General features: G+C 41.1%; 1 protein-coding gene and 1 pseudogene across 1 annotated transcript; one reads left to right on the top strand and one right to left on the bottom strand.

Moving 5' to 3' along the window:
- Positions 1-1,725: 1,725 nt before the first annotated feature.
- The window catches only part of LOC103879650, a 51,720-nt pseudogene continuing 30,893 nt past the window's right edge, over positions 1,726-22,552 (bottom strand).
- Positions 16,699-20,361, top strand: SLC25A52 (solute carrier family 25 member 52). The gene has a single exon (XM_003914278.4). The coding sequence runs from the start codon at positions 17,283-17,285 to the stop codon at positions 18,195-18,197; it is 915 nt and encodes a 304-aa protein (XP_003914327.1). The 5' UTR covers positions 16,699-17,282; the 3' UTR covers positions 18,198-20,361.

Below are 22,552 nucleotides of genomic sequence, written 5' to 3'. Positions count from 1 at the left end.
CAATATGAATAAACCTTAAGAACGTTATGCTAAGTTATAGAAGGATAAATCCTGCATGATTTCACTTACATGAGGTAGCTAAAGTAGTCAGACTCATAGGAGCAGGCAGTAGAATAGTGGTTGCCAGGGGCTGGAAGAAAGGGATCATTATGAGTGGCTAATCGATCTGCATAAAGCCTGGATTATGCAAGATGAATAAATTCCAGAGCTCTACTGTACAACCTTGTGCCTATAGTTAACAATGCTATATTGTACACTTAAAAATGTGTTAAAAAGATAACTTTCATGTTGTGTTCTTGCCACAGTTTTTAAAAAGGGATGAAAAAGGATTTCTGCTTCTAGCCATGTCTGAGTACCCAGTACCAGACTAGGCCTCTTGCTGAATGAAAACAATAAAATCATATGAGGCAACAGTTTTATAAATTGGGTAACAGGTAGTAGAAGACTGTGATCACTGAAATAAGAAAAACTCATAAGATAAGCTCTATATTCATCTAGAATCTCTGTCTGGGGGTGATTTCCAGGCTATGGCATAGGGAGGTGGAGCCTTTGCCAAGATGAGTGGTCTTTTTGAGCTAAGGAGGCAGAGATCAGAGTTTGGGCTGCCAAGATGCCTGGAATTGGTAGGCCTGGGAATGGGGAAGGAGGCATCTGTGCAAAATGAGGGGTGCAGGTATGTGTTTGTGGGATCTCTGTGTTTTTATCTGAGGATTGGGCTGTATAGGCACAGACTGAACCTTTGGGAGTCTTACCAGAGAGTTGCTGCTGTACAGTTGAGTTTGGAACAATATGAGAAATCGAACAGTGCTGACAGACATTGAAACTGAGTTCCAGCCAGAGTAGAGTGACCTCATTAATATCCCAGGAATTTATAAAGGCCATGCCTTAGGGATGAGGATTATGTCCTGGAGCAAGGCCTATTCTAGATCACTCTAAAAAAAAGCCTCTAAAACAAAGCCTTGCCAAAATCTACTGGGTCAACAGAGATGGGAATTTGATTTCTGTGAGCTTAGTAAATATCTTGGGGCTTCCACAGATTTTCCCTGAGGAAGCCCGTGCAACTTGAAAGTGATCAACCATCATTAACAGCTTAAAAGCGTAGCTTAACATTATTTAGAGAATGACATATTGAAATTCAGAATCTATAAAATGTATCACCAACAATGTCTACTAAACAATAAAAAAAATTAACAGACATGCAAAGAAGAGCAAGAGCTAAGAAAAGAAAGTCGAACAGATGCTGAGATAGCTCAGACATTGGATTTAACAAATACACACTTTTAAAAAGCTGTTATAAACATAAACATACCAAGAACTTAAAGAAAATATGGTTTTAATGAATAATCAGAGAAATGGAAACTATAATAAAGAACTAAAGAAAAATTATAGAATAAAAAAGTACAACAGTCGAAATTAAAAATTCATTCAGTAGGCTTAACAGATTAGAGTTGGTAGGAAAAAAAGTTCAGTAAATATAGTAGCTTTCTATTGCTTCATAGAATTGTTTTGCAACAAATTACCACAAATTTAATGACTTAGAAAAACACCCATTTTATTATCTCACAGTCACTATAGGCCAGAAGTCCAGGCACAGTTTCACTGGGTTCTCTTCTCATGCCTTCACAAGGCTGCAATCCAGGTGATGTTTTTAGGATAATAGTAACATGATGAAAATCTCTGCTAATGTTGTCTGATAATCCCTATAATTTGGAATTTCTTTTTTTCTTTTTTCTTAATTTGGCTCATCCCAGAAAATTCTAACCTTCTTGTACTTTTTATTAGGAATTACAAATATCGTAATCACCTGATGGGTTCATCTAACCCACTTCACATATAAAGCCAATTCACTGAGACAGTGGTATTGCAGCAGAGAAAAAGTTTGATTATCATAGGGCCAGCCAAGCAGAACAACAGGAGATTAATTCTCAAATCCGCCTCCCTGAGAGCCTGGAGGCTACAGTTTGTAAGTATAATTTGGTGGGCAGGGGGGTAGGGAATGGATGCTCCAGATTGGCTGGGAATGAAATCATAGGAGTGCCCAAATGGTTTTGGCGTGCTGAGTCAGTTTCTGGGTGGGAGTCACCAGTTGAGTCAGTTCCTTCGTATGAGTCCGGGTGGAGTCAGTTGGTCATCAGAATGCAAAAGTCTAAAAAATATCTCAAAGACCAATCTTAGGTTTGACAATAGTGATGTCATCTATAGGAGCACTTGGGAAAGTTACAAATCTTGTGACCTCCAGCTTTATGACTCCTGAGCAGTAAGGGATTCTAGAAAAGCAAGCCAGGGAACAATGGTTGGTTAGCATTTAACTATGCCTATATTGTAGCAGAATTTGGGCTCCTCCCATCATCTTAATCTTGTGATCTTTTATTAGTCTTACAAATGTGGTTTCAGTCCCTGAACAGGGAGGGGGTCAACTTTAGGGAGGTACTTTGCTTCCAAGTTAAACTAAACTAAATTCCTCCCATGGTCTGATGGGCCTATGCCCAGGAATGAGCGAGGACAGCCAGCCTATGAGGCTAGAAGCAAGATGGAGTCAGCCATGCTAGACTTCTCTCAGTGTCACAATGTTTGCAAGGTGGTTTCAATATCCCAGTAATAATTTCTGACCATTGTTGCCTCTGTTAATGCAATGATTAGTAAACACTGCCAGCAACTAGTTAGAGAAATTTTTGTCCACTTTGAGAGACTAAATCTCAAAGAAAATAGTCAAATGAGTCCCTGCTCCAAATAACAATCTACAGTAATATCTTAGAGGCATCATTAATTTAGCCTTTTTTTAAGATAATGACGGGCTTTTTGAGATCAAAGAACCATAATTATCTCACCATACAACAATGGATAAATATTAGGTACCCAACATGCTGCTTCCCCTACTTGTATCCAGAGTTGGCTGCCTTCCCTTGTTCAGTGGTCATTGTCTGAGTGTACTCAAAGTGTGCTTGGAGGAGCAGCAGCTCTGGCATCATCTGGGGCCTTGTTGGAAATGCAAACTCAGGCCCTACCCCAGATCTACTGCATTTCAACAATAACATCTTCAGGTGATTCATATGCACGTTACATTTTGAGAAGCACTGCTCCAGAATAATAGGAAATGAGGAAATTTGATTCATTCTGCTCCCAACTCTGCAGTGGGCCACTGTTCACATACCTGCTGGTAACTGTGATAGTCTCCTGTTATAGGAAGCCACAGTCTCCTGTTACAGGAAGCTATTCCTCCCACATCAGTAATAGCTTCATTTAATTTTCCCTGTAGTCCAAATGAAAAGCACAAAAATTTAATCTCTCAAAAGTGGTCCACCTTGTGCAACTCCTCAAATCCTAGCCTCGTTCCCCTGTCTTCCAGTTCACAACTTTCTCTGAGAGAGTCTTCTTAGAAGCCTACCCCCGCTTTTTTTTTTGTAAATCCTGATAGAGGCCGATAATTTGGCTCTAGGTTGCCACCCCTCCCCATCAACTCCCACTTTGCCATTGTAGGGGAGAAAAGATTTCTCACCCATTGCTAAGTTCATGGCTGAGGCACCTGTAATAAAAGATAAATTAACAGGAGAAAAGCACACAAATTTATTTAATATATGTTTTATGTGACCTGGGAACCCTCGAGAAATGTGACCCAAAGAAACAGGGAAGTTTCTGTATTTTTATATTAAATTGGATGAAAAGGTGGACAGTTGTGGAGAAATAAGATTAGGGGACAAAAGTGTCAACCTGAAAAAGAAAGACACTAGAAAAAAAATTCTCTCTAAATATGTTGAGAATAGTCGGGAATAGAAATAAGGATTATAATCTAGAATGCATGAAGTAAATGCAAGCCACCAGTGCATTCTGTGAGAGAAGGGTAAAGCAGAAGTTTTATTAGCAAAAGAAAGTTAAACAAGATGCTTAGAAGCAGAGTTTATTAGTTCTGGAGGGTCAAACCCAGAGTTGTTGTCAGTTTGTTGGTGGCGATGCCATTACTCAGCAAGTGTTCTTCCGAGTGCGTCTTACCCAAATTACTGCAGTCCTAAAGGATGTCTAGTGATGAGCCTCATCAAAGCAAAAGATGCATGAAGGGTTTTTAGAGAGCCCTTGGAAACAGTTCTTTTCTCAGACACGTAGCATGAGCCTCCGCTCCTTCAGGCCTTCTCAGTTCTATTTTGTCTGGGTCTGACGAAAGTGCTTTCATCCTGGTATGTGCAACTTTCAAAAGGAAATGATGTAATGGTAATAAACTAGGGAGAACTTAGCAAGGCCTGGTTGTTCAGATTCTTCGGTGTGCCCCAGTGTGACATTCCTTTCTTCCAGGTGTTTGAAATACTTGTTCCCCATGCCGTAAAGAAATACCACTTGAACATAAATTTAATTTATTTAGTAAGGCCATTTTTACTGCCTGCAGAAAGGATACACTCACCAGCAGTTTTGCCAAGAGAGTACACTGAACAAAGGAGACAGGGTCATTTATAACCTGACGCATCCACCCTACTGCTGCGTCCGGTTTCCACTGGCTGGAACGGGACCTCACATTCTGTATTTGTCCCGATCAGCTAGCAACTTAGAACTTTTTAAAAGAGGCAAAGGTAGAGAAGAACAAAGGAAGGAGGAAGTACCTTGTGGAATGCTGAGAAAGGTAAAAACACTTTTGAATAAGGAAGAGGAACAGGCTATGACCTAATGCTTGCTTGGAACAGTATAAGCATGCCAGGGCAAATATTTAGGCTACATTGTGGGAGCTGAGAATATAAAGTACATTGATTTCTTTATTATGGCTAGCAAATATTTAAGAATGTTAGCATGGGTCTTTGAATAAATTTTGATTCTTAGAGAGGTTACTATTTATTCCTAATTAGGGAGGAAAGTCTTTGAAGAGGAACCTCTACTTTACTTTTTACACAGGTATATGGCACATGAGGGCATTATGACCTACTTCAGTGGAAGGCCAGAGAATTCTTTCATGGCCTGTCTTTAGAGGGGAAGGGCAGGAGAAGATCACAGTAACCATCTTGCTTCTGCTGTTTCCTCAAATGCCAACCAAGATGCCATATTTTGAGGTAGCATGTCCTGAACCCCATCACCATCTTGAGTAGCTTGTGGGATGTGGTAATCCTCAGCACGAGGTTTCCTAAGTCTAACTTACTCAGTCTTCAGCAGCACCAGTGAGGAGTGGAGCTGGGATATTGGAATTTGAGCAGCTCAAACCAAGGGGCCCTTGCAACTCTCAGCATCAAAGAACAGTCCATTTTCACCTTTGCCACTTCAAGTTGACTCCCCTTTGTGGTCTCCACGGCAACGGCAGACACAAACATGTTTCTTCATCCTTTCAGAACTTCCAATGGGTAACTAGTACATATATCAATTAGACACACACACACACACACACACACAGAGTACGCTCCCCAGGACAAACATTGATTCTCACACAAATGCCAGTATAATACATTCATATACCTTTTTCTATCTGCAAAATACTCAGGATGCTTGCTCCAGCCAAAAAATACAGTTAAGTAAAGGGTCAAAAACGGAGGCACTTGCCTTTGTTCCCTTTGCTTTTTTCAGACGGTGCCTTGGAATACATTAAAGAACAAAGCCCCTAGTAATGCTCATTCCTAAGCCTATCAAAGGCTCTAAAATAAAAAGTTTGTTCTTTCTAGTTTTGGTGTTGTGTTGAATTTTTAGACAGTTTTTCAGGTAAGGTTTCTAAAAGAAAGAGAGTTGGGGTGGGCATCTATCATTCTCAGGTCCTCAAATGTGTGGCAGAGGGCTGCTTTTCTTCCTGTTACAGAGTAGTTTGAAAGAAATGCAGTTGTTTCAGAAACCAACTTCCAGTTCCATGTCACGAAGACCTTCAGCCACTGTGGTTAAGAAAATGATTAGTTTGCCTGTGTGGTCTGTTGTCCTCTTTCAGAGTCTGCTAATATTTTCCTCTTTCCCACGTTCTTGTTTCCTACCCTCCGCTACATTAACGTATCATTTTCTTGTGTTAGATCTCTTTACTATAGCAACTAACAGTCTATTATCCACAATTTCAAAGTCCAAGAACTCTGAAAATGAATCTCATTTGGTGGCTAAACTGCCCTCTCCTGCTCTAATTTGCCTGCACAACCATGCTTGAGTCAGAGAGAGGCTAGTCACGCTCCTTACCCCTTCATACGGGACATTACTAATAATTGGTGGCGGAAGTTTTAATTTGTTTTATATGAGACATTGCTACACGTCCTGCTAGCAGTGTTCCACATTAGCTGGGTTTTCACAGTGTCCTTTCTAAAATCCTGAAAATTCTGATTTCTGAAACACAACTGCTTCAAGGGTTTCAGATGAGAGATTATGGATTTGGATTTGCAGACAGTTTTTAGTCTTGACATCTGGAAATATGAACATTTACTTTAGGAATTGAATCTAAGTTCCTCAGTTTTACCAAGCAAGTCTTTGCTTCTCTCCAGTATGCCTTCCTGTGCTGAGAACTTCGTGTGTGTGTGTGTGTGTGTGTGTGTGTGTGTGTGTGTTTGAGAAGGAGTTTCGTTTGGCTGTTGCCCAGTCTGGAGTGCAATGGTTCAGTCTTGGCTCACCACAACCTCCAACTTCTGGGTTCAAGCCATTCTCTTGCCTCAGCCTTCTGAGTAGCTGGGATTACAGGTGTGCACCACTGTATCCCAGTTAGTTTTTGCATTTTTAGTAGAGACAGGGTTTCACCATGTTGTGCAGGCTGGTCTTGAACTGCTGACCTCAGGTGATCCGTCTGTCTCGGCCTCCCAAAATGCTGGGATTACAGGCATGAGCCACCGAGCCCGCCCTATTTTTAACTATTAATACATCTTTGTTGGGAAGAGTCACTTCTGTTGGGGTCTGAAGCATAAAGAGATTTTCCCCTTACATAGCACCTGGATGGATCCCTGTAACACCATTAACTCATTTTCCAGGAGGCAATGGTTTTAATTTGCCAAATGAAGATTTTATTTAAAATATGAATATTGACAATCCTAAGGAAGGAGGACCTTAAAATCTGGTTTGAATGAAAGTATTAGTGCTTCAAATAAAATATTCCAGAACTGGGGACTTTGTTTAGCATGGGTATTAATCAATTAAAAAGGTTTTTTTTTTTTTTTTTTTTGAGACAGAGTCTCGCTCTGTCCCCCAGGCTGGAGTGCAGCAGGGCGGTCTTGGCTCACTGCAACTTCTGCCTCCCAGGTTCAAGCAATTCTCCTGCCTCAGCCTCCTGAGTAGCTGGGACTACAGGCACGCACCACCATACCAAGCTAATTTTTGTATTTTTAGTAGAGACGGGGTTTCACCATATTGGCCAGGCTGGTCTCGAACTCCTGACCTTGTGGTCTGCCTGCCTTGGCCTCCCAAAGTGCTGGGATTACAGGCATGAGCCACCATGCCCGGCCATAGTTGCCAGTTTCTATTGTTACCATATTTAGATCCATGAGCACCCAGTGTTTAGCTCTTGCTTATAAGTGAGAACATGTGGTATTTGGTTTTCTGTTCCTGTGTTAATTTGCTTATGATGATTGTCTCCAGCTGCATCCATATTGGTGCAAAGGACATGATTTCATACTTTTTTATGGTTGCATAGTATCCCATGGTGTGTATGTACCTCATTTTCTTTATGCAATCCTCTGCTGATAGACATCTAGGTTGATTCCATGTCTTTGCTATTGTGACTAGTGTAGCAATGAACATACAAGTGCATGTGTCTTTTTGATAGAAAGCTTTTTTTTTTTTTTTTTTTGAGTTGGAGTCTCGCTCTGTCGCCCAGGCTAGAGTGCAGTGGCGCCATCTCGGCTCACTGCAAACTCTGCCTCCCGGGTTCACACCATTCTCCTGCCTCAGCCTCCCGAGTAGCTGGGACTACAGGCGCCCACCACCACACCTGGCTAATTTTTTGTATTTTTATGTATACCCAGTAACGGGATTGCTGAGTTGAATAGTAGTTCTGTTTTAAATTCTTTAAGAAATCTCTAAACTGCTTTCCACACTGGTTGAACTAATTTACATTCCCACCAACAATGTATTCCCTTTTCTTCAGCCTTGCCAGCATGTGTTGTTATTTGACTTTTTAAAAATAGTCATTCTGACTGGTGGGAGATGGTATCTCATTGTGGTTTTGATTTACATTTCTCTGATGATTAGTGATATTGAGCATTTTTTCATGTTTTTTGACCACTTGGATGTCTTTTTTTGAGAAGTGTATGTTCAGGTCTTTTGCTGCTTTTTAATGGGGTTATTTGTATGCTTAATTTTGTAAGAAATGATCTTTCACGTGGTTGTACCCTTTTGCATTCCCACCAGGAATGAATGAGTGTTCCTATTGCTCCACATCTTCACTAGCATTTGGTATTGTCAAGTGTTTTCGATTCGGGCCTTTCTAATAGTCAGGTAGTAATATTTCATTGCTGTTTTAATTTGAAATTCCTTAATAATTAATATATTGAGAATCCTTTCATACGCCCATTTGCCATATGTATGTCTTCTTTGGTGAGTTGTCTGTTTAGATTTTTAAAAATTGGTTTGCTTGTTTCCTTATTGGTAAGTTTTTAGAGTTCTTTGTATATTTTTGATAACAGTCCTTTTCTATGTGTTTTGCAAAGATTTGCTACCAGTCTGTGGCTTATTTTTTTTTTCCTTAAACAGTGGTGTTTTGCACAGAAGTTTCTAATTTTAATGATGTACAACTTACCCATTTTTTCTTTTATGCTTTTGGTGTGGTATCTAAGAATTCATGCCAAATCCAAGGTCACCTAGATTTTCTCCTATGTGATCTTCTAGTTTTATAGTTTGTATCATATAGTCTATTCCATTTTGAGTAAGTTTTGTGAAAGGCATAAGCTCTAGGTCTAGATTCATTTTTCTCTTTTGTGTATGTGGATGTCCAGACGTTCCAACATCATTTATTGAAAAGACCATCCTTTTTCCATTGAATTGCATTTGCTCCTTTATCAAAGATCAGTTGACTGTATTTGTCTGAGTCTATTTCTAGCCTCTCTTTTCCATTCCATTTATCTATTCGTCTGTTCTTCTGCCAATACTTCAATGTCTTAGAACATTCTTTTAATCAGAGAATTTTTCTCTGCTTTTTTCCCTAAATTTGTCCCCTTCTGATTTCCAAGAATTTCTTTAACTCCCTAGCAGCACCCCACAAAATCCCTAAACTCAGTTTCCCCCTTCCCCTTCCTTGTCTTTGTCTGTATTCATTACAAGCCAAAGAGCTTAATTTGTTAGGACTTTTCACTCTGGAAGAATATGTTTGATGCTGTCAATGCCTAGATTTACTATAATACAAATATCTTGAAATCCGAATCTATGTTTACCAGATTCAGATATTTGGTGAATTTGCTTGGCTGATGAGTGTAATTATATTATGAATGAGAATCTCTAAGTCAGAATACCTTTTAAGCATGTCTTATGTATGTTTTCACTCTTCACAGTATCTGTGTACAGATAATTGATGAAGAAAGGAAATAAAAAAGGAAGGAAAGAAGAAGGAAGGAAAAAGGGGAAAGCAAAAGAACAAATAAATAAATGAATAGATAAACTAACAGCTACTCAGGAAGAAAGGGGTCCTCAAAAGAGGATCAAATGCAGCCCTGTGCTGTTGAAGCAAAGATAAGGTGGTAGGCAGGAATAAGCAATTCAGAAAGAATATAACTATTGCAGAAAGGGACCACACCAAGGGTCTCAGACTGGATGTAGTCCGGTTAAAGCTGAGTCCTTCCAAACCTGAAGGAAGTCAACCTATGATAGCTTGAAATGGGAGCTTCTTGTGGTGGTTTTATCATATGTCCACAAATTTGTTGACATATGTTAAAATTCCTCTCCTCAGTAGGCTTTTCCTCTTTCCTTGAATATGAGCTGGACTTATTTACTTGCTTCTAACAAATGAAATGTGGTGGAAGTGTAGATGGATGATTTCCAAGGCAAAGTCATAAAAGACATTGTCACTCCTACCTTCACTCTTGTATCACTCAGACTGAGGAAGTCGGCTTGCAGACTGCAAGACAACTTAGGCAGCCTCTTGAAGAGGCCCCATGGGGAAGAACTAAGGCCTTCTGCCAAAAGCCACCTCTGACTTGCTGGCTATGTCAGAGAAAAAGCATACAACTTTCTTTAACATGTGTACACATGAGCCTTCAGAATGAAGACCCAAAGATACAGGGGACATTGTCCATTTTTTATGCTTAGGTTCAACGAAATATAGACATCCATATGGGAATATGATTGGACAAAAAGGGTTTGATCTAAGGTTAATAGACTGAGTGGGGAAACCCCACAAGGCCTGTCCATCTAGATTCTTCTTGGCCTCTCTGAACAGCATTCCTTTCTTCTGGGTGTGGGGCAGGGCCCTCTCTGGAATGGAGATCTTAGGACCTACAGTCAAAAAAGTTAGGTTAGATAATTTCCCTATGATCAGTTTTTACATGGAAAGATGGAGGCAAAGTTAGAGTGATGTTTTTAGGCCTTATGACTGACTTTGACCAAAAGGGGCTCTGGTTTCCATGACCCGCCTTGGGGAAGAGGAATTCTAGTTTCTACGGCTAGCCTTGGGAGAGGATGGGACTGAGAGACAGGAGGGCAAGAGAAGAACAAAGAAAAACTTTTGCTTCCAAGGCTGCATCCAAGGTCTTTATTCTGGGGTACTATTTTCTGAGCCCCAGCATAGCAATAGACTGCTAATATGCTAGTCCAGGCCTTCATCTGTATTACTGTGCTGTGCTGCCTTTGGTGTGAATCATAAATGCCCCCAATGCTACTGAGGAACTGATGGATGACAGATGATAACGAAGAGTGTCTGAGGGAGAGGATGCTATGCTTCCTCCACAGCACATGTGGTCTCATCCACCTCCCTCCTTTGTATATCACTGTTTTTCTTGGTTCTTTTGATTTCTTTCTCCATTCCTTTCTTTTCTTATTCTGTGTCATTAGCAGACACCATTGGTTACCTCCCCATCTGCCACTCCCGTTTCCTCTTATCAGGACACCAGTTTTGTTTGCAGTGCCATATGCCCTGGCTGGTCTCAGCTGATGTGGTAATTCTATTCTCCTTGCCAGTGATTGATCTAGGGGTGGGCATGCAACAGAGAAGATGTAAGAGGAGGTCTTTTAGGGGCTCCAAAGAAATGTCTTCCTCTCATCTAAAAGAAGAACATGTTACAAAAAGAAATCTATTTTCCTTTCAAGTTTGAACAGTGTCATCAGAGGACATTGTACTTGATTTTCCGCAGCTGTCATGTTTCGTGGGGAAGGTCAAAGAAATGGCAGAGATACGGAGTCAGAGCTCTGACATTGCTGGGGTTGTGTGACCTCCAGGGTAGCCCTCCTCTTGACTTCTTGGTGAGTGAGACACCAATATTTTTATTGTTATACCACTTTAGCATGTGTTCTATTACTTGCTGTCAAAAACATTCTAATTGATATATTGTTTCCTTCTCTTCCTTGCTTTTTCTTCTCCTGTCAGGAACATCAAGAAGGCTCCAAAGTTGTTGCCTTTTTTTTTTTTTTTTTTTTTTTCCGATTAAGGCCTTTTTGGGTTAAAATGACTTCTGACTTGTGGTCAAGAAAAAGTGAAAGTAGGTGGCGCACGGTGGCTCAAGCCTGTAATCCCAGCACTTTGTGAGGCCACGGTGGGCGGATCACAAGGTCAGAAGATCGAGATCATCCTGGCTAACACGGTGAAACCCCATCTCTACTAAAAATACAAAAAAAAAAAAAAAAAAAAAAAAAACTAGCTGGACGTGGTGGCGGGTGCCTGTGGTTTCAGCTACTCTGGAGGCTGAGGCAGGAGAATGGCATGAACCCGGGAGGGAGAGGTTGCAGTGAGCCGAGATCATGCCACTGTACTCCAGCCTAGGCAACACAGCAAGACTCTGTCTCAAAAAAAAAAAAAAAAAAAAAAAGTGAAAGTACATTGTTATCTTGCACAGTAAGAAATACAGAGGTGTGTTATTATAGGTGTTGGATTTCCTTATTAGTCCTGCTTTACAAAATTGAGGTTAAGTAACTTGCCCAGGGTCACATAGCTGGCCAGTGTGGATTTGAACCCAGGGGTCAAATTCCAGACTGTTTGATGCTAACCTCTCTACATTACTGCCTTTTGTCTGAGCTCACCTAGTTTGGATGGGCTGATGCTCTTTCTTTAGATGTGGGCTTGATATTCAGGTATGGGCAATGATATATGAGGAATGATATATTTCATTCCTCTGGCCATAAGGACTGGTTCATTGTTGGACATGTGACTCCAGTTAGGTCAACAAGTTTCCACCCCAAGACTTTTCTGGAACTATATGTAAAGTGAATCTATATCAAATGACATTGCCAAACGAACAGTTTGTACACATGGAGCTGTTTCCAACCATCACTGTACCACAGAAAGAGCCAGTCCACAAAAATATAATAAAAAGAGACAAATGGCTCATGCTGACGTTATGTGACCCTGCATCCAGCCTAGACCAATCGCTACTGACTTTTCAGTTATGAGAGACAACACATTCCTTCTTTTTGCTCAAGCCAGTTTGAGTGGCATTTTTGTCACGGAAAGACTTCTTAGGAGCTGAACTGTGTCTCCTTAATTCATATGTTGAAGTCTTAACAGTACCTACTACAATAGCTCAAAATGTGACTGTATTTCTATAGGATCCTTAAAGAGATAAAACGAGTTCATCAGGGTAGGCCCTAATCCACTATAACTGGTGTCCTTATAAAAGGAAATTAGGACACTGACGCACACAGACTGGGAGTTGGCCATATGAGGATGAAGCAATTAGGTGGCCATCTGTAAGCAAAGGAGTGAGGCCCTGGGAGAAACCCACCCTGCCATCACCTTGATCTTGGACTTCCAGCCTCCAGAACTGTGAGGAAATCAATCTCTTTTGTTTAAGCCACCCAGTCTATGGTACTTTGTTATGACAGCCTAAAAAAACTAATACAAGGCTCTGAACACTTTCTAAATTCGTATGTGGAGGTGAGAGAGTACATGTTGCAGATTGTGAAATAGAGAATCAGCTCACTCACGGTGGGGTGGGGCAGTGAAGACCTCTCAATTTTGAGCAGGAAGCTGGCAATTTCTGTTGTGCAGTAGCAGCAAGGCAGTGGTTAAACTGTATCCTATTTTATCTTGGTGCTCTGACCATGGGGCTACTGAGGTTGAAAGTTAAAGAGAGATGATAGAAAAGCATCAGGCTGATGGAATAAGATGAATTTATTTTGTAGCCTTCAGTTAGGTCCTACCAGAAAGACAAGTTTTGTTAGAAATGAACCATCTGAAAGCAGCAAGGGAAGAAAAGACAGCTTTGCTACGGGAGGCCCTTTCTTCCTATAGTTATCAACTTAGAAAGTTAGATGTCTCTGTCTGGGCGTGGTGGCTCAAACCTGTAATCCCAGCACTTTGGGAGGCTGAGGCTGGGGGGATTACCTGAGGCCAGGTCAACCTGACCAACATGGTGAAACCCCGTCTCTACTAAAAATACAAAAATTAGCCAGGTGTTGTGGCATGCGCCTGTAGTCCCAGCTACTTGGGAGGCTGAGGCAGGAGAATCGCTTGAATCTGGGAGGTGGAGGTTGCAGTGAGCCAAGATGGTGCCACTGCACTCCAACCTGGGCAACAGAGTGAAACTCCATCTCAAAAAAGTTAAATAAATAAAAGAAAAGAAAGTTAGATAGATGTCTCTGAGCTTCGCTGAATTGAAAAGTGAGATTCTCTGTCATCAATTAATACTACTTCTCACAAAGCCTAGGGTGTGGAAAACATATCAGAAGATAAGATAGGAATCAGAGAGAAGCTTCATTCCTGTTCTTCTAGGCTTCTTCCAAACATCTTTCAGATATTTAGCAGCCTGAGAAACGTGACAATGGTCTCACTGTAAAGAGTCATCCATCGGACATAACCAACGGGCAAGGGCCAAGTTATCTGTGCTTTGAGGGTGCTGGTTCTGTCCTGGGGCAGCCAGCATGGACAATATTAGGTTGAGGAGTAGGTGGGATGGCAGAGCATTAGGGCCTACGCTAGCATTAGGGCCACAATAAAGGGTCTGGAATCTAGGACTGTGACCAAACATATTTGACCTGGGCCATCGGTCAACAGAGTTGCCTGATTTTTTTTTCTTTTTTTTTTTTGAGATGGAGTTTCACTCTTGTTGCAATGGAGTGCAATGGCGTGATCTCAGCTCACTGCAACCTCCACCTCCTGGGTTCAAGCGAATCTCTTGCTTCAGCCTCCCAAGTTGCTGGGATTACAGGTGTGTACCATCACACCTGTCTACTTTTGGTTTCACCATGTTGGGCAGGCTGGTCTCGAACACCTGACCTCAGATGATCCCCCACCCCAGCCTCCTAAAGTGCTAGGATTATAGGGGTGAGCCACCACGCCCCCCCCCCCACCCACCCCCGATTTGCATGATTTCAAACTGTGTAGTTATATTGCCCAAGAAACTGCAAGCTTGGACAAAAAAAAAGGTGGCAATGGCTCAACTTCCAAAGCAATTTTCCAGCTCCTCTCATCTGCACCAATGGCAGTGGGATGTGTGGCTTCAGAGGGGGAACACTTCCTAATACCCTTCTAGGTCCTGGTGGTTTGGGTGGTAGGCGAGATGGGAGGCTTACCTCCTTCTGCCCCCTTTACCTGACAAGTGCAGGATGAGGCAAGTGACTCAGGTTTGATTAGCATCATTTTCCACCCCTCTGATCCCAGTGATTGGTTCAGACCAAGTAACTGCATTACGGCTCGATCCTAGGGTTGTTTTGCAGGAACTGTTGGGAAAGTGAAGCACTTCATCCTTCAGTTGCTAAATTAGCAGAATAAGCTTCGGGTAGGATGTCACTCTATAGAAAGAGCTGACTGAAAATGAATGAAAACTGAGGAATGTATAGCTGGGAAATATATACGTGGAGAGAGATGTTAAGTACTTGTGATGGTGGTTGACCTCTAGGATCCAGCAACGCCTGAAGTGATTGCTACTTCTGGATTTCTCAACTTTTTCATTACAAGAGCTAATACATTTCTCCCCCCGCTTCACTTTTTATTGTTATTTTCTCACAACCACACTTCCCACCTTTCTTTCCTCTTTTTCAAAGGAATTCACTTGCCTCATCTGGCACTTGTTGGGTGCTGGGGCAGAAGGAGGTAAGTACTCCCCAGAACCACCAGGATCCAGAAGCATATTAGGAAACATTCCCCTCTGCGGCCACATGGCCCCCTCCTACTGGTGCAAATGAGAGAAGCTGGAAAATTGCTTTAAATGTTGTCCAGATGCCACCTTTTTTTCTCCTTTCTTGATTTCTTACCTCCTTCTCTTCTCCTCTTCCTCCTTCCTGCTCCTTTCCTTGCCCCCTAGATTTGCTTGCATCAGTTGGAATGGTACTTTCGGCTCTCATAACCAAGAACCATGAGTAATACAGGAGTCATCAACACTCTTTACACTCTTTAGCGGTTGGAGACCTAACCAGATGCCCGGGCACTGGGGACACAAAGTGGAATAAAGTTGAATGAGAAGTGAACTGTGTCTTGGAGAAGCCCTCAGCATTGTGAATCATGGACATTGTACAGTGTGACACGTGCCACACTCACAGTGTATATAGAGTGTGATGTGGAGAAAGGGTCCTCATTTGGACTGAGGAGTTAGTGAAGGCTTCCAGAAGCTGAGTAGGAACTAGAAGGAAGGACGTTTCAGGCAGAAGGAATAACCAAATAAAGACAAAGGAGTGTCAGATGGCACATTATCCTTCATTCTGGAGGCTCCAAGTAGTTTGATATGGCTGGGACGGAAGGTGCCTTTAGAAATGTGAAGGCAGATGGTGCCGAGGGTAGGAAGACATCAGACCATGGGGGACCTTTGTCCTTCAGGTGTAAAATCATTTAAAGATTTAAGTGGGGGAAAACGTGGTCACATTTGTTACTAAGATGATCACTTTGGCTGCAGTGTGGAGGATGGATTGAGAAAAAGCAATTATTATCTTACCATAGGATCATGAGAATCTTTCTTCAATAAATGCGAGAAAGGGCACTCTGTTTTTCATGATATTCTGATTGCCAGCATCTTGACAGAAGGGCTATGGCAAAACCGAGAAAACACTATCAACATTAGGCAAAAAAGCAAAAAAAAAGAAAACAAAGATCTCTTTAGCCCCAACAGTGCTAATTTTTGCATACCCAGCAATTACTTTTCCAATGAAAGTCATTGCTGCCAAAATCAATCAGTATAAATGTTGAAGACTCCTTTCTCCTTCCATGAAAAGCTTTTACTATTTCGTTTCACTAAAGCTTAAAGAGAACTCGGTGTTTATGGTTCATTCTAGAGCGATCCACCATAGGCATGCTTTAGGATGATGGTCAGGGAAACTGTCATTTGATTCCATTCAAAACTAGGCAGTACACATCAGCAGGCAATATAGTCTGATGCTGTGGCCTACTTTGTTGGCTGAAGCCTTCCACTGTCCTGGGAGGGAACTTATTTTTCTTTCCTTTCATCTCTTATACACATACATGGAATATACACGTTGGTCACTCTAGAAAACACATGGATAGTCCTAGAGCAAAATGGGTTTCAAGGTTATTTAATTTATGCCTCTTAAAACCTCAAACACTTTCCTCCCAGTAAAATTTCATGCAGTATACAGAACTTTTATTTAAAAAAAATTATTCATCTTCTCCTTACTTCTCTTTATCACCTACTTTTTTCTTTCTTTTCTTTTTTCTTTTTTGGATGGTGACAGGGGTCTTGCTATGTTGCCCAGGCTGGTCTCAAACTCCTATCCTCGATTGTTCCTCCCGTTTTGGCCTCCCAAAGTGCTGAGATTACAGGTGTGAACCACTATTTACAAAGTTTCACACTCCCTTAGGGAATCCACTGGGAACACATCTTTACAGTGTCCGTGGAAAAGGTTATGTGATTTAAGAAACACTTGTAGCGTCTATACCATTTAATATCTAGGAATTTGTTGATTTTTTAGGATCTTTGGATGAATGGGTTTTTAATTTTATCCAGCTTATTTAGAAGAAATTGCCATGCTTGCTTTAAAAGGGTTTCTTTTCGGATTCCAACGGCGCCGAGCGTCGCGCTCCGCCCCCGCCCGGGGGGTCGGTCACGGTCTGCGCCTGCGCAGGCCCCGGTTTGCCAGCCACTCTGCGGGACGCTGGCTGCTATGGGTTGGGGGAATGGACGCCTGGAGAACGGAAATCCAGTTATCAAAATGGACTCGAGAAGAGAGAACCTAACGGAACAATAACAATGGAAGAAATTGGGAACATTATCACAAAGCTATCAACCTGCCAAATTCCAGGCTCGGATGATGTCACAAGTTAAAAAAAGTCCTTCATGACAAAGATCTTAAGCAACGTGATGGATTCAGAAGCTCATGAAAAGAGGCCACCAGTACTTACATCTTCAAAACAAGATATATCACCTCATATTACAAATGATGGTGAAATGAAGCATTACTTGTGTGGCTGCTGCGCAGCCTTCAACAACGTCGCAATCACATACCCCATTCAGAAGGTCCTCTTTCGACAACAGCTGTATGGCATCCAAACCCGGGATGCAATACTTCAGTTGAGAAGGGATGGATTTCGAAATTTGTATCGTGGAATCCTTCCCCCATTGATGCAGAAGACAACTACACTTTCACTTATGTTTGGTCTGTATGAGGATTTATCCTGCCTTCTGCACAAGCATGTCAGTGCTCCAGAGTTTGCAACCCGTGGTGTGGCGGCAGTGCTTGCAGGGACAACAGAAGCAATTTTCACTCCACTGGAGAGAGTTCAGACATTGCTTCAAGACCACAAGCATCATGACAAATTTAGCAACACTTATCAGGCTTTCAAGGCCCTGAAATGTTATGGAATTGGAGAGTATTATCGAGGCTTGGTGCCCATTCTTTTCCGGAATGGACTCAGCAATGTCTTGTTTTTCGGCCTTCGAGGTCCCATTAAGGAGCATCTGCCTACCGCAACGACTCCCAGTGCTCATTTTGTCAATGATTTTATCAGTGGAGGTCTATTGGGTGCCATGTTGGGATTCTTGATTTTTCCAATTAATGTTGTAAAAACTCGCATACAGTCTCAGATTGGTGGAGAATTTCAGTCTTTCCGCAAGGTTTTCCAAAAAATCTGGCTGGAACGGGACAGAAAACTGATAAATCTTTTCAGAGGTGCTCATCTGAATTACCATCGGTCCATTATCTCTTGGGGCATAATCAATGCAACTTACGAGTTCTTGTTAAAGGTTATATGAAAAAACCCATCAGTTAAGTGCCATTTATCAACTGAATAGACCTTCTAAGAAGAATGCAGTTTGGCCTCTTTCTTAATTGGCCAAACACAAGTTGGTGTCATAACTCCGGGCCACAGTGAGTTATGGGCAAAGCTGTTTTCCTTAAGCATCAACAAAACGGAATAAAATGTTCCAATAGGAAAACATAAGGGTTTTATTTGTTTGTTTTGTTTTTTATCATTACCTAACAGCTTTAGGCTAATTGCCTGGTAAATAGCTGTCCATCTGATGGCCTTTGACAGGGAACCTAATCCCCAAGATAGGATTCTTTTTCTCAAACCAGTCTTGAACTCCTGCTTTGAGACATAAGTGGCTGTGACCGGCCGGAAAGACGGTCCTCAGGGGCCAGGGGCTCCTCAGGCTTCCTTTGTGACTCCATTGCTTGCTTCTCTGCCCTCAGGAGCAGCTGCAGAGGATAGTTTTCATTAAGCTCAAGCATATGAAAAAGGGGCAGAACAGAGAAGAAAAACAGCTTAATAGGTATAGGCTTTTCATGATAAATTGCCTGTATTAGTTTTGAAACTAAGCACCTATCAGATAGTCATTATACTATTTCTATTTAGATATGGTAGACCAAGGAGCTCTGAAAGTTCCCATTTTGTTTTCTAGGTTTGAAAGTTTTCTGTTTGATTCTGACTGTGACCTTCAACCCTTCCAAAACATTCTTATGTTAATTCCACTTATTTCATTGCCGAAAGATGAAGGGACTTAAATGTTGTTATAGGTGTTCCATGCTGTTAAGAAGTTTGCATATTGTGTATAGATCAAATTCTGTTTAGCTTAGTTTCTTTGAATTATTGATGCCATCTCAGCAAAGGTCTGTGGTTATTTTTGCTGTGCAGTAGGAGTTGGTCATATTCAAGCATCCTGTTCTCTTAAAACTCTCCTTTTAAAAAATAAACACTTTCATAACATTTTGTTTTGGCGGTCTACTAATGCAATCCCACTTTTCCCCCTAGTTTCTAAATGTTACAGAGTGGAGGGGAAAAGACTCAGGATGGGTTTCAGCCCACAGTGTTCGCTGTCTTTTATTTTACTCCTGGAAATAGAGACTCCATTAGGGTTTTGACATTTTTGGGAACCCAGTTTACCACCGTGTCAGTAAAACAGTAAGATAGTTTGAGAGCGTATGATCTAAATGAAGACATTTGAAGGGTTAGTTTGAATTCTAAAAGTAGGTAATAGCCAAATAGCATCCTCATCCCTTAACAGACGAAAACTTCTTTGTCAAAGGAATTAGAAAATGTGAAAATATTTTTTCCAGACGAAACTCATGCCGCTTCCAATTGACTAATGAAATATAAGAGACAGATTGAAAAAGTGGATTATGAATCTTAAAACCCTTTCTGTAAATATTATGTAGCTAAAGATTATTTCCAGCATCTGACATGACGGTAGGTTTCTTGTTAACCAGTTTTTCTTCTTTCTGGGTAATTGCATGTGAATATGTGCACATACTGACCAAAATAAAGGCCTCAACTTCGTAGTTTACTGAAAGTTCCTGGGCAAATAGTCCATAAAAGCTGTTTACCTCTGAATGCACTGTGGCTGGTTAAATATAGTGAACATCCTTTTTCCAGCTGTAAAGGATGAAGTGTATTAAGCATTAGCCAGACATTGATAAAGCTAAATAGCCATACAGCAGCTCTGTCTGACAATGTTGTGCTGGATATTGCAGTTTATTTTCAAGGTGCAGATGTAAGGATTTTAAAAAATAATTTGTCACCAAATAAATATGAGTAGCATCCTTTGGCCTATTAAATAGAGTCAGGATTTGAAGGGAATTGAGTTTGAGAAATGAATAAATAAAGACACCTTGGTGCCTGACACCCTCATTCATGTGTGTGACTTTGAGCACTCACAGGCACTTCTAGCTACTCAGCCCAGGGCAGGTGGGTTAGCCTGGGGTTATACCTTGGCCCTGGAAATAGACACCATTGGGCCTTTGGTTTTGTTAGGCTTCCTTTTGTCTTTACACTCCATACAGGTGGTAGAAATCTGAGTTCTAAAGCACTTTTGTGAAATATAAGCTAAGTGAGAATTCTAAGTAAAATGCTTTGGTTTCTGCTGTCTCAAATAAGTGGCATTTAAAACAATTACTAATAAATATTTTTAATGGTTTTAACTCAGCATTTTAAAAAAAATTTCTTTGTCACTCTTTACAGCTTTTGAAGACCAAACTGCAAATACATTACCAGGGATGGTTTTGTCTTGTCCTGTAGACTTCTTAAATTTGACAAAAAAATTAGCAGAACTTGTAACCAACAGCTTTGTCTGAACTTGAAGTCAAAATGTGTTGTTAATAAGAGATGCTAACTATTGCTTTTACCTTCAGTGTGAACTAGTGTGGTAATAACTTTGAAAAGGCATGCTGGGCACGGTGGCTCATGCCTGTAATCCCAGCACTTTGGGAGGCCGAGGCTGGCGGATCACTTGAGCTCAGGAGTTTGAGACCAGCCTGGTCAACATGGCGAAACCCCATCTCTACTAAAAATACAAAAAATTAGCCAGGTATGGTAGTACCCACCTGTGATCCCAGCTACTCGGGAGGCTGAGGCAGGAAAATCGCTTGAACCTGGGGGGCGGAGGTTGCAGTGAGCCGAGATCGCACCACTGCACTCCAGCCTGGGCAACAGAGCAAGACTCCATGTCAAAAAAAAAAAAAAAAAAAAATTGAAAAGGCAAACATGATTGAATATCTGAAAAGCTTTAAAAGTGGCCTTTCTGTTACGTATGTGGCACAAATGGCTCATGAGTGCAGGACACTTATGGTCTTGTGTCCTATACTTCGTGTGTGATGCCACCAGAAATGTTATGGATTCTGTATTGAACACACTGAGAGTGGTATGAGCCCTCAGGACTGCACCACAGACTAAACACAACCTTGATATGGTGGCAAATATGTGTGTCTTTCTTGTTTCATTAGTGGTTGGGGAGAAAATGGATGTTTTTGTCTAAATAGTCGATATTCATCTTAACATGGTTGGCTGTATAATCACCGGCTATATTGTGAACTGTGCAATAAAACAGAATCATTTGTGTGAATAATTACCTTCGCATACCTGAAATTCCCAAGCTCAGTTACAATGCAATACTCAGTATAAGGCTGTGCAAACATGTAAGGGAATAATGGTGGTTGATGGGATATATATGAAATGGGATCTAGAGAGCTTCAAGTGAAGCCAATCATGTTGAACTAACACTGGTTCAGTGTAGATGAAATAGAGTGAGGGGTATGCAGTCATAAAATGAAGGGTGGACAGGAGATTACATGTGAAGAAAGGGTAAGCACTCAGACTTGGTTTCTTTTAAATTAAAATATTTCTTTTCTCATGTGCAAATGTGTATCAAAGACTTGAACAGGCATTCTCTTGAAATTTGAGGATTTTTAGTTTTGAATGCTGTATTTGCTTAATATTAAATATGTGTTGCCTAATGGCTCCCAAATTGTGTGGGAGTCTCGAAGGTTCGTTATTGAAAGTGGTTAAGCACACAATGCTATTTTTGTTTGATAGTTTGAGTTTTATGACCATGTGAGTTTAAATGAAATCTGTTAAATGTTTCAGAGTTAATACTTTTTTTTTTGATAATTTGGAATAAAGTTTGTTTTTTAAGCCCCTCTCCCCCCAAAACTAACTAACTAACTAACTAACTAAATAAATAAATAAATAAAAGGGTTTCTTCTCACACATCAGGCAGTTGTGGGATGGGAGTTTATTCAGACTACTTTTACGTTTTGGTTGATGCATAGGACTGTGGGTTCACATGAGCCTTAGTTAACCTTCTGTCACTATAGTGGTGTCTGACATTCTGCATTAAGGAAATTTTTTTCTCCCATCAGAATCTGTAACTAATGGTGGTAAACTTCATGCATGTATTTCTATAATAACACACCAGATTTGTGGTCTATAATAACCAGCAGTGTAGACCACAAATAATGAAGAATATAAGCTTTAGAATGACATATACCTGGCCAGGCATGGTGGCTCACGCCTGTAATCCCAGCACATTGGGAGGCTGAGGCAGACGGATCACGAAGTCAGGAGTTCGAGATCAGCCTGGCCAACATGGTGAAACCCCGTCTCTACTTAAAATACAAAAAATAGCTGCGTATGGTGGTGTGTGCCTGTAATCCCAGCTACTCGGGAGGCTGAGGCACAGGAATTGCTTGAACCCAGGAGGTGGAGGTTGCAGTGGGCCGAGATCACACCACTGCACTCCAGCCTGGTGACAGAGTGAGACTCCATCTCAAAAAAAATAAAAAGTAAATAAAAAGAATGAGATATACCTGTGTTCAAACTCTAACTCTGTTACTG

This window comes from Papio anubis, chromosome 19 (assembly GCF_008728515.1).
Source record: "Papio anubis isolate 15944 chromosome 19, Panubis1.0, whole genome shotgun sequence".
Lineage (NCBI taxonomy): Eukaryota > Metazoa > Chordata > Mammalia > Primates > Cercopithecidae > Papio > Papio anubis.
The sequence above is the reverse complement of the archived record's forward strand: the minus strand, read 5'-3'. Positions and strand labels throughout refer to the sequence as shown.